The sequence below is a fragment of the Sinohyriopsis cumingii genome, chromosome 11 (genome assembly GCF_028554795.1).
Source record: "Sinohyriopsis cumingii isolate HCF-2022 chromosome 11, ASM2855479v2, whole genome shotgun sequence".
Lineage (NCBI taxonomy): Eukaryota > Metazoa > Mollusca > Bivalvia > Unionida > Unionidae > Sinohyriopsis > Sinohyriopsis cumingii.
This window is the reverse complement of record NC_142971.1, coordinates 113,291,286-113,304,973: the sequence shown is the minus strand read 5'-3', so window position 1 is coordinate 113,304,973 and position 13,688 is coordinate 113,291,286. Positions and strand designations below refer to the sequence as shown.

General features: G+C 38.5%; 1 protein-coding gene across 1 annotated transcript in view; it reads right to left on the bottom strand.

The window, feature by feature from the left end:
• LOC149789441 (uncharacterized) overlaps window positions 1-7,182 on the bottom strand; it is a 90,189-nt gene extending 83,007 nt beyond the window's left edge. The window contains exon 1 of the mRNA XM_089975535.1: window positions 6,363-7,182. Within this exon, the coding sequence (XP_089831661.1) occupies window positions 6,363-6,565 (203 nt within the window). The 5' untranslated portion in view covers window positions 6,566-7,182. The remainder of the gene's footprint in view (window positions 1-6,362) is intronic.
• Window positions 7,183-13,688: the final 6,506 nt, after the last annotated feature.

Genomic DNA, 13,688 nt, shown 5'->3' with positions numbered 1-13,688 from the left:
GAGGTTTTGACGAATGTTTTGTAGACACCAAAATGTTATCCTTCTCTTTCTGAAGAAGTATGCCATATCCTGTGGAAAGCCTACCGCCAGACGGGGACGTAACCTTAGACAATAAAAGATTGTGATAGCTCCTCGTCCACAAAAAAACAGCCCTTTTCAGGGCAACCCAATACTCTAGAAAAGAGAGACTATTTACATTGTCAATGGTATATTAGTAAGTTAGAAACAATAGAAGTGTGTCTATAAGCGCTTCGTTTCTTTAACTTTGTTAGAAGTGTGTCTATAAGCACTTCGTTTCTTTAACTTTGTTAGAAGTCTGTCTATAAGCACTTACTTTGTTTTACCTTGTTAGAAATGTGTCTATAAGCACTTAGTTTTCGGTAGCTTGTCAAATAGTCAGTGAGTTTGTGATTGTCTTTAAAGTTTGTAAGTAAAAAGTAAGTGAGTGTTTCTTTTAAATCCGTGCGATTCATGGATTTTTGGGGGTGAGTAATAATATAGGAAATGTTTGTTTTGGTGACAGAGGATGTTTTTCTTCACGTCCATGCTTTATCCATATAAAGGGAGCGCTCGTCAGTCTGGCTATCAGTCAGCAGCGAACGAAGCAGGACGCAACATGGAAATAAGAGAGCTGGCGTCGGATATAATTCCCGCCCAGGCACTTGCAGCACTAAAAGGCCTCGGCCTTGTAGTTGCAACAGGCTGGAGTTTAAGAGCAAAAGCCAATATAACGACTTAACCCTTAATGTGGAAAAATAGTGAAGTAAAAGACAAGAAGAAAAGGCACAGGAATCGGAAAGGGCGTGAAAAGCAGAGACAGAGGGAGCCTATGTAGACCCAGTCGAACTGCAAACCACCTACTATGACCCACAAAGAGTCAAGACCCCTGCAGCCTACCAAGCCAACTACTACTACTACTAATACTACTAGTAGTAGCAGTAGTAGTGCCTAACCAGCGGCATTGACTGCCCTGGAACAACCATAACACGTAACGGAAAAACAACAGCAACAACAACAACAATCTCCCAAGGGATCATTTGCAAAAAGTGTTGCAAAATCACCACCACCATCACAAAAACGTAAGACACCACCAAGAACCAGTACTCCTACTCCTACAACAAGAATACAGCAGGTGAGCAAAGAGCAAGTATTCCAAGATATTCAGAGGTTTTTGGGAACTCCCCAGTTCACCTCTCCCGGAAGAAATAACAATAACCGCAGTCGAAAGGGATAAAGAAGCGACAAAAGGGGCAACATCACTTGACGACAGCTACCCAGACATCCAAAGACTCAACACGTTGGGGCTAAGTTTGGCAGTGATGGACATCAGGCTATCAGTGGAATTCATCAAATCAACTGACATTATCGCCTTGAGATCCCTCAAGACAAAGTAACCCAAGGCAAAATTATGGCACCAGGGAAGACGTATCCTTCAGAGACGTCTTAACGTGGCGTACACAGAACACCCAATGTCAATGCTAATAGAAGCTGCGGAATTCCTATGCGAATTTCATCGGTTAGACGGATACCCTGCACGCAAGCCAAGAGAAACTTGGACGGCTGCTGAACTGTGTGAAGTGGAGGACAGCCAAAAGACCGTCTCTCCTGCTGTATATAAAAGCCCTTCTTAAGGGTACTTCCAAATTCCCTCTTATCTAAGGGCACCTTTTTTGGCTTGCTATCCTTAATTCAATAAAACCACACTACTGACTTGATCCTTTCGCTACCACCGCTTCAAAAATTAAAACAATTTTTTACCTAATAGTGACTAAACTTTTTATTATGTCGCTTAGACATATTAGTTAATAGAAACTGTTAGGGCTTCTACAATGTACACTTTTAAGACTCGACTCAATTGCACAGGTGGCTGACACAATATTGGTACTATTTTTGTGCATTAAATAACTGGACTAAATTTGGTTAAGTACGAGCTGGCATCTTGGGGAGTACACGACATCTATGGCTGGTCTGCCGAGTTCCTTACCTTCTTGCCTCTCTCGGATTGTGTTCACAGAAGGAATCAGGCCACAATTGATAGTTCCGGCTCATTACCCACGAATTTTAGTTCTAGTCTATTTTTAAAACATTGTTTCCTCTCTCATTATGGTGGTGATAGAAGAGTTAGATTGCCAACATTGGACAACTAGATCTTACACCTAAACCCAACTGTAGGGAGATTATTCAGGCATATTCAGAAGAATGTGATAGAGAATGACACCCTACAAGAAAGTGTCCTGAGTCTGACCCTATTAAATATCATGATAAACGATATAGAATGCTATGATGACCTCAGAAAAATAGACCTAAAACAATTTGCTGATGACAGCGGCTTATGGAAAGTTGGCAACCCACGCAGCCAACAACTATTAACAGAACTACAAGCCAATTTAACTAATATCGGCAAATGGGCCGACAAATGGGGGTTTAAATTATCAAAAGGATAAACAACGGGAATACTATTCTCCACCCATAAAGGATACAATATTGAGCCACCAACCCTATATATCCAAGGCGGACCAATCAAATTTGTAAGAGTTTCAAACTTTTTAGGCATGTACTGCGCCTAAAATCTCACATGGAATCATCACATTACCTAATTAATACGGAAATGTAGCAGAGACCTTAATCTCCTGAAAAACAGCAAAGGTTTACAATGGGGTGCAGACAAAGACGGTTTACAGCCCGAGCAGGGGCGAGCACCGCCAGTGCGCGGGATGATGCTGTACCTGCACCTATCACCCACTTCGGCGCCCTGATCCGTCGAAATGTATAATCAATTAAGCAATGCAATAGGTGATCGGTAATTAAGTAACCATCATTCATACTAACATTTATCTGCTCTATCATTACTTAAAGCATTATGAATCGTCTTAAAATATACTAATTATGACTGGCCAATGCAATAAATATTATAAGGTGGCTTAAATCGCAGCCATCAGGACCCGCTGCACAATGCAGCAACAAACTGATTCATCAATTAATTAGAAATTAGAGTAACAACCCAAAAATAGACCTATAAGGTGGATAAAAACTCAAAGCCATCAAGACCAGCTACACAATGAGGTACCAAATTACATAATAAGGAAATATGTCCTTAAAATATAGAACTATAAGGTGACTAAATCGCAGTCATCAGGCACCCCGCACAAGGCGGAAATATTTATTTTTAAAACAGAAACCCCAAATATTACTCGATCAAATAACTTCTCCATTAAATAGACTAGGAGATTCATCATGCCATCTATATCTTATTTTACAAACTGCACAAATGATTTTCCAAATTATAAATACGGCAAACGACGCCATTTACTAATCGGAAAACGGGACACAAAAGATTGATACCGGATGTAGGGCGCATCCCTTCCACTGAGTCTGACCCGCCTTTGCCACCTCCAGACAGGTATTATTTAGGTGCGTGCGTGTGGACCATTCCCACTCACCATGAGTCCCGTGAGACATCAATGTCTTGAAATCGGACAAATCAAATAGCACTTCCTAAGTGTATTAATATGTTGAAAAAAGTGGCACCATTCCTTCCCACTCGAAAATATCAATTATTCCCAAACGGGAAATTAACTATTCGTACATCCCCGTAAGGGTGAACACGACTTTAATTGAAACGACCGACCGATCGTTCGCGCCATGATTCAGTCTTCAGCGAATAGAACAGTTAAGCAACACACAGTATTAATTGAGCTAGCAGTGGATTTAATGCCAGCTCAAGCATTTAATGCACTCAAGGGCTTCGGCTTTGTTGTATCATCCGGTTAGAGCTTAATTTGGGAAAACGACAAGCAAGAAAACAATAGGCCCAAGAGTCGAAGAGGTGGAAATACGAGAAAACAAAGGGAGCCAATGCAACCCCAGTTGTCCCGGACATCTACTTCGAACATTGGAGTCAACAATCCCCATCAGTCAATTGAGCCAGCTGTATCATCTAGAGATGGTGTAACTAAAGGTGCCGGACTCAAGACTTCGACTGCCCAGGCGAGACCAGACCATGATGTGGCAAGAACCAAACATCAGCAGCAACCAACTGTAACTTTTGCAAGCGTTGTTGCCAGCCCACCTAAGAGTAGGACGCCATCACCACCGAAATTTACAACATCTACTCCTACCACACCAGCTAAAATCCAGCTGGTCAGCACTGACCAAGTGTTCAGCGCTATCTAATTACTTTTTAATACAGCGCGGATATCACGTTCACGCCAACGTGCTGCACAAATAGAAGCTGAAACAAAGAAATCCGGGGAAGGAACGACAAAAGGAAAATCGGTCCAAATCGAGGAAGATAGTGACCCAGATATAATGCGACTACACTCACTCGGTTTACCTGAAGCAGCTGTAGACCCTATTCAAGCTGAAGAATATATCCAGGCTGTCAATTGTGTGGCCTGGAGATCACTCAGAACAAAAAAAACCCTGACCACAGCGATGTCACCATGGTAGGGAAGTACTCTACCACAACTAAAATGATGCTTACACCCACTATCCGATGTCAACCCTCATAGAAGCCGCCAACTACTTAGCGCAACATCATGGGCTAGAGGCATCCCCTACTCGGCGATGCAAGGAATCCCGGGCGGCTGAGAAACTATGTGACGAAGAGTCCAGCCGACACACTTTTACAAAACCTGCTTGAAAATAAGATCCCTTTTAAGGGCTACCAAAATTGCCTCTTATCAAGGGAACCAATCTGGCTTGGTATACCAAATCGATTTAACCACTAAGTATTCTAACTTGACCATTTTTACCACCGCTTCAAAATTAAAACCTTTTTAACATAACAGTAACAAAATATTTTTTATGTCGCTTAGACATTAATATTCAGGAAATGTAGGGACTTTACAACGTACACTCTGTACTAGAATTTTTAGATTGATAGGATGTAGGAAAAATATATAACTTGCTTAATTTGACTCAATTTCACAGGTGGCTGACACAATACTGGTACGTCTTATTTTCAATTTAAATAACTGGACTAAATTTGGTTAAAGTACGAGCTGGCGTTTTGGGGAGTGTGTGTCCATTCCCACTCATGAAAGCCCTTCATTCCGGTTGTTAGGGACACCTACTCCCACGACCTGCTGGCTAAATTAGCAGTGCTCTGTGAGCACATAAACGTCTGGGTGATGAGGCTCTAATTCCTTCCTCCAAGAACAATTATCAATCCGCTGTATGGATATAAACCAAAGGCACATGCACTCCATGCGAACGCCTCTTAAATCCAAATAATCAATCAATCAATCGTTCGAGCCATTCTACACATTATATAAAAGAGGATGACAATATAGTTATTTAACAAGTTGAAGAACAGTTAGTACTGGATGGTGGATGTCACCTATGTGATGGAAAGGCTACACAGTTACCAAAGGCTGTGTGACAAGTCAAGTGACCAGCCTGAAAGTAGCCAGGGATCTGGTCTAAGGCATGATCGAAGAGGAAGTCGAAAAGTTACGAGGCTTCATTCAACCAACATACGTGAGAGTGGGCACCTTGAACGAGGTCTTTGATGATGTGATGAAAGTCATGTGGTTTTTTTTTTAAAGATATAGTGAATTGGACAGAAAAGTCCTTTGTGAAGTGGGTGCTAAAGAAAGCAGAAGTCCTAATGAGAAAAGTGGTGGGGAAAAAGTTAAGAAGATAAAAGACACGTGGTCTAAAGAAAGAAAGGACAAAGAAAACAGAAGAAAAAAATAGGAGTTTGACAGACTATGATGAAGGTTAGAAAAGTTTTAGATCGATGGGCCATACTGACTGGATGCCAGATAAAGAGAAAAAGAAGAAAGGAATGATTGACAAAGTGAGGAAATGGTGGAAGAACTGGAGAAAATAAAAGAATCCAAAGGCCATTTTCAGGGCCACTCATATGCCTCGAAAAGATTTGCTTTCTTGCCTAAATTTGTTTTAGCTGGTTGTATAGTTAGTTTGTGTTTGTCTGTTGCATGTATTATCTCTGTCTCTTTCCAGCCAGTCCAGTTCCCGTCAAGCGTTCTATGTTTGTTTTTTTCTTCTTCCACTGTTTGGTCTGATTGAGGTCAGCCCCTTGCTATATTGTTGTCAATCGTCAGGACCGTGATGTCACCTCCCTTGTTCGTTTCCTGTTGTCCCTAGACAGTCCAAATACCTTTTTGTCCCTCTATAGTCCCACCCATGTTAAAATTCCCCATGTTAAATTCCCATTGATCCTACATCGTCCCACGACCTTTTTGACTGGATTTTCCATTGTCTACTATATCGTCCCCTATTACTACTTATATATATATATATATATATATATATATATATATATATATATATATATATATATATATATATTCGTACTCTTTCTATCACTGACATAAATGACAGCTCATACTGACCTGTGTGTGTCTTTACAAGTTTCACTGCAGTACTGATGGCACGGTTCGTATATTGAACACCTGGCATAGACATCCTCGTGAATTACTTTTAGTTTCTTGTCCACATATTCGTGCAGTTCTTTGGCAGTCTCTTCGAATGCTAGTTGCACTAATGTATAGTTTTGAAACTCCGGTGATTCTAACAACCCTTCCTTGCCCGCCATGTCGTTACTGTTGATTGTTATCTCTGTTACTTTACTGGAGCACTACTTTAATCGATAAAACCTTGGCCGTGTTTGTAAGATAACTGGAATTACGACAAAACCATTTTCTCCCCCATGCGACAGAGAAATCTAGCTCTTTCGCTAACCCTACTTTTCTTATCTCACTATAGTCACCTGAGATCAGTCGTCTCAGTCAAGGTATCCACGCCCTCAGAACTACTTTTTAAAAAAAAGAAACCCTTGTTATCTTCGGCTGTGCCTGGCATAGTTGTTCTAAAATCAAACAACAACAACAACAAATATATAACAAAATCATAGTAACTTAACGTAAATCCATCTTTGAGAACACACCATACAAAAAGATTTCGAGAGTGGAAAAGACACACAGACATACGATGTCGAGGTTTTTGGTATTATGCTAGTTCGTTCCACACAGCATGATCAATTTTATCCTATACGAAGGCCTAGCTCAATACATTTTCAAGTCAGCGCCATTAAATAAATGTAGCTGAAGCTTCCTTTACTAGTTTTAAATACTTCCTGTGAAACAAATTATATACCGTTAGCTACAGTTAATGACGCTGACCTAGAAATTGACTGTACTACAGGTAGGATAAAATTCTCAATGCTGTGTGAAATGAACTATGACAGAAAACATTGATCCATGCACATAGACTATAGACCTATACACTTCATAGCCTCCCAACTCTCTTAACAGCTACAGAAAACTTAGTAACAGCCAGAAAATGAGCTATGTCAAACATGCTTTATCTCCATTGTGCCCCAGCTGAATAAAAAAATATACCTATAATATTTAATGACAAATAATGCACTTACCAGCCAGAATGAATCATTTATCCGTCAACACATTAATCCATTAGTCTGGTTCCCTGCATAGTATGCTCCCTGCGTTGCCCTCCTCTATACTAATATAGCGGAGGGCAACGCAAGGAGCATACCAAGCAGGGAACCAGACTAATTAATCCATAAGCAAATTTCACGGTAGCACTTGCCATATTTCCAAGACAGAAAAATAAATTTTCAAAGCATTCGTGAACTTGGAATTTAACTCATGGTTTTCCGCCAGGGTCCGTATATGGAGGGTCTTTTTTACCCGAGGGCAATTTTACAATCAATATTAAGGACAACACAAATATGTCATAAACAGTTTCACCTCCTCCAAAGAAAAGGAGTTATATACGATAGTGACACAGATCGCTAATTACCCGTGAATAACCCAAGCACGGACACTCATGTTACATGTATCGTTTCGTTATAATAATAGCCTATACACTACAACATATGTGTGGGCCCAGTATCGTTTCATTATTTACAATATAATTTTCTAAATTGGGACTGATGAAAATGAAACATTTTCTTGCAATAAATATTAACTATTTATTGTTAATTTCATATAACATCCATATATTAAATGTGATAATACCTCAGTTCTATGTAACGTTTCATGTTATTTTGTTTGGCTCACGCATAAAAACTGTGTACTTCGGGTGACACGGACACGCCACAGTCCTCATTAACTGATTTGTATTAATGCACCACATGTACACATTGGTGCGTGAACTATATTGCACGAGTGAGAAGTTTGTGTTTACTTTAAAGGAAATTATTGGGTGAGAAAGAGAGTCTACGTTGGGGTTTGGACCGAGACAAGGAAATCCCACTCGTGTGGTTACATTATATGTCTCCCCCCCCCCCCCGGCAAGACTTGTAGGGAGACAAATAATGTAACCCCTTGAGTGGGATTTCCTTGTCTCGGTCCAAATACCAACATAGATTCTGTATATCATTTACCCAGTTTACTCTCATAATTTGGTGTTGCAAGAACTCATCAAAAACATCACACGCACACACATACGCACAAGAAAATTTAGCAGAACAAAATGCAAATAAAATTGTATTTTACAGACCACTCCCAACAATATCAAAAACGAAACAAGAAATTTTAAATTTATTAACATTCTAAGAAACTTGTACACGCAAATGATACAGACAAAAAAGCATTTTCACCCTAAATATATTCCAGTTTAACATATTTTCCTTTCGAGTTAATGAGTTATGCTGTCTTTCACGTATAAATTTCACAGTTGTGTAAACATTTTAATAATTATACGTATCTAGTGTTCAAAAATATGTTCCTTTGCATTATGGATGTTTCTAGTTCTTACATCATCAGGTGAATCCAAACTCAGATTCGGTATCAGATTCAGTTTCATTTACAGTATTCACACACATTCCAGTTTGTTTGTAACCCGCTACGGCTTTTAAAACAGAGAGCACCAAAGATATGAAAAATGCACAAAACTTATTTCATTCACAATTTATCATTTTTAACCTGATTGTAGAGGGGAGCGGGGGCTAATATGTCAACATTTTGGTGTTTTAAATCAAATCGGAGTTTCTTTAGTAACACAGGTGACTTAATTTTGCATTTTGCATATGCGAGTCTATGTTCTTAAACAATTGATGTGATGTTGTTCAGTCTTTAATAATCCACTTAATTCGACAAATTTAGGAGTTACTTCCCTTATTTAGGAGTTACTTTCCTTATTTAGGAGTTAGTTCTCTTATTTAGGAGTTACTTCTCTTATTAGGAGTTACTTCTCTTTTATCACATGTATAGAATATATAGAAGAGTTCCTTCATTGTATGTTTCATTTATTTTGAAAATATTAAAATTAGATTCGCAAATATTAAACGCAGACGACAAAGTTTGTACTGAAATGAACCGTTCTAGTAATCGGAATGGACAGTGAGCAATATGCCTGCTTGTTTAAATTCGAGAACTTCCCTTTAATTTGAAACGGCAATAAGTTTACAGTATTATGGAACCCCGACGTCAATCAGGTTAGAAATTATATATTGATGAATGTTCAATTTTTATATGCTTAATGCTTTTTGTTTTTAAAATCGGTCGGGGTCCACGCTAACAGGACGGTGTGCGAATACTGTAATGCCTACATCTGCAGTACCCCACTTACGTCATCAATGGATATATCCGTTATACATTTATATATTAGATATATTCGCCATAAATTATATTTCGTCGCCAAATATTTTGATGATTTTGACATTATTGCACTTACAGAGACTCATCAGGATGATAACATTACTTACGATGATTTTAAGTTATCAATTTATCTTAAACCAGTCGTGCGTGATCGACCAAATCGCATGTAGGTGTAATGGTCTATATGTCATAAAATTTTATTTTCCAACCATGTACCGAGCCGCTGATGCGTAACTTTAAAGAGATAGGGATAGAAATACGTGTAAAAGGTATGAAATATATGTTTCTTGCAATATACCGTTCTCTTTCTGCGTCGTCACACTTCTGTGACTCATTGAATGTCAACATTAAGCGTGGATTCAGTGTCTGTGATAACATTATAAACATTGGTGGTTCAATGAGGACAGTGCTGAATTCAAAGGTTTTAGAGAGGTATGATGTTTAATGATATGAAAAATATTAACATAACCGACCAACTGTCTCATGATAGCTCTGCAACTCAGATTCCATTGTTATACCTACAAATGGGGCCCCGAGTGGCCGAGTGGTCTAAAGCGCTCTCCGTTACGGATCACTGCCATCTCTGTCTGCGTGGGTTCGAGTCTCGGATTCAGCCAGTGTGGGTATGTGAGAAAGGTTGCCAGTAGCTTCTCGTGGGTCGGTGGTTCTTTCCGGGGTTTTCCCGGGTTCTTCCTCCACCATTAATACTGGCCGCCATGTATAGCCTACTGTGTGCTGAAAATTGCGTTAAACCCTACAACAACAACAATATACCTGCGAATAAGAATGGTTTTCAATCTGGAAAATAATCTCGGTTGATGCACAATGCCTCCTACTTTATTACTCGGCTGCATTACGAATGTTTCTCCCTCCACCCCGGTTATGCGAAAGACGTAATTCTTTATAATAAAGCGGATAATACACTGTATTATCTTATAGCAGGTATAGACTGGACAGTTTAGCTTGGGTGATGTGCTGAAATCATTGGTTCCGTTGCAACTTTCACTTCATGGCAAATTCAGTTTGCTGGAGAATGTGTACCATTTCGCACAGTAATTAATCGGATGAGTAACAAATGGTGGTATATACACAATACGCTGAACAAGCAGGAAAAGCAACCGACCGCGCGAAAAATAATAGCTATTAATAGTAATAATCAAAGTCATTGGGAAAATACAAAAATAATACCTAACAAAATCAATAACCAGAAAATGAGCAACAAAAAAATGTATTCGTAACTTGGGGAAGATTGATTCGGTGTAAACTTTAAATATTATTGGAAAGTTATGCATCATACTGTCAAAGAAAGAAACGTTTTCGATCTCTAAACCTCAATAGTTAATCCATCCAGTATTCTATTCAACAATTTCCTTATTAGAAAAGTTTCCTTTCTTATGGAAAACCGCGAAAGTAATGCCAGTGTATCCAAAGAAATGTGCAACTGATAATTCAGATTACATGCCTATGTAATTACTGAACAATGTTTGAAAATTTATGGAAAGAATTGTTTTTAAGAATCTCTACATCACCAGAACTCGAATGATCTTATATTGTTATGTATATTTAATTCATAGTGTATATTTGGCTGTTGTCCATACGTAAGTGGAGAGGTTTGGGATTTTGTCACTATTGTAAATTATACAGTAAGATGTCTACAGATGTTTGAGTTCAAGACCTAGCCTTGTTTACAAGCTTAGAAGGTTCTATAAGCAAATTTTGTTGCAATTTGATTGAGGTTTCCATTAGAAATTATTCAAATCTGCGAAATTGCAGGGCGGGCAGTTGAATCGTGGTCAAGTGAAAATAAATTATATATATATATATATATATATATATATATATATATATATATATATATATATATATATATATATATATATATATATATATATATATAGATAGATAGATAGATAGATAGATAGATAGATAGATAGATAGATATAGTGAGTGGTTTATCAAATATTTTCGTTCATGTCGTATGATCATTCACTGAGAATCTAATATGGTTACAGTTTGTGTTTAGATATAATTCGAGAGGAATTTTTTATTATTCTTTGGAATTACAGAGTACTCATTGACCTTTTGGACGAAAACACTACTTTCTGGATGTGTGAATTCATTCAAAGATATTTAGGATTACAGCACTGATATATCAGCACATTCAAGACTGCTTGTACGTTAGGATATTCAAGACTACTAGCATATCGGGGATTCACGACTATTGGAATTCATTTGGAACTTTGGATATTCTTGGAAATTGTGATAGGACATTTAAGATTATTTGGGATGGAATTCACAATACTGTACATAGGTATGAGAGAAAGAAAAATGAATAACGTAACGACCGCCACGATAGTCACAAGAAAAAGGACAATTCTCCGGTATTAGATCTTGTTAGCGTATTATCTTTTAGAACAGTAGCAGCCAAAGACATCCCTCCCAAACTGAATGTTTCGTCAATTCCTAATACTAAACACTTTAATCGGAACAACAAAATCTTCGTAATGATCTTGTAGTACATAGCTTGATAATGCTTGCATTCTATTAATTCTTTTCTCTGTATAATTCATATTTTGCATTTGTTGTATAGTTGGTACGAAATCGTGAATGTTGAAATGATGATCTTTATTTTGCTTTTCATGTCTGTGCTTTGTTGTTGGTGGTGGTGTAATGGCACTCTATTCACAAAAGCCGTTTTACACCGTTCCGAATATGTATGACCTCCTGATTGTGTTCCGTCTATTTCACATTTCTATGCAAAGTTCTATGTCAGCACATGCCCATATATCATGCTGCCTTGTTCCTTGGCTGTTTCCTACCCACGTAACTCGTCGCGTGTACTGCATACACTGTGCACGCTTAATAAATCACTTTCGTTAGGGTGCGGGTCCAAGGACTGGTAAACACGTGCACACTAATATTGTTTCTCCCCACCACAGTTACCCCTTTCTTTTAATAGGTCCAGAGGCTAGTAATAGTGGGAGTTCTTAACTTGTTTCGACGCACCATAATTGTATATACCTTTTTCATGTATTAGTTGTTGTCTCAGCTGTTTCATTGGAATCGTCATATTCAGCAGATTACGGTTTGTTTGTGTTAATGTGTTAGCTTCCATTCCCATACCTGTACTTATTTATGTTAGAGATTTAAATGATTTTTTTCAACCCTAATTTATGTCCCAATGAATCATATTCCTCGCACTTTCGAGCTCAAACTTGGCCACTCGGTTTCCACATATTATGGGCTTAAACTGGTTGTTAATATTTTCGTGCAAATGGGATCGAAATGATTAGAATGAAACTAAAATCTGTTTGCGTTTGACACTGTTCACTGTGTCCACATTACGGTCAGACCAGGCTGCCTAGTTACAATGATATTTTTACGAACTATATTTTCTAGTTAATAGTGTAATAAAACAAAATTGTTATTCAGTGTTGGTGGGAAATTTAATCTAAAAGGCAAAATTGTTGGCCCCGTGCAACCAAAAATCAGAAATGGCCCCTCCCCAGTGTAAAAATAAAATCTGGGAATATGGACCCCGTCTTGAATGTCCCATCCCCAGCACTGCAGGACCGCTCAAGGCAGTAATAACGCACGAGGCTCGTTTAAACGGCACCAAGGCATGCGTAGCAGCCTGTTCAGAGTATAAACAATCTATGCATGCACTATTACAAGGTCTATGTACTAACTTGTCAAAAACATCGTGACATTAATTAAATCAATAAATTCTTGTGATATTTGTCACATACTAAATTATGTTCCGTGCGTTCAAAAGTGGCTTAGTAATCTTAAAAGTTGGTATTATATTTCATGAACATATATTTCATGCCTCTGGATACCACCCTATAAAAGCAGTTGCTATCCCCATGTTTCAAGCAAAATATGTTCTTGAAGGATTAAAGGTTGTCTCATCTCCAAAATCTTTACTGACACTCCATCACCTTCGCCCGCTACGTTAAATCTTGGGAGAACGTTTAACATTATATATCTCCAGTAGAAAAGAGCCACACCACGGGCAACGGCTTCGACTGGCCGGCTAAACCAGGTAGAGGGTAGCCGACGGGCCTCAAAAAACCCTCGGTGACTTGGGAGCTT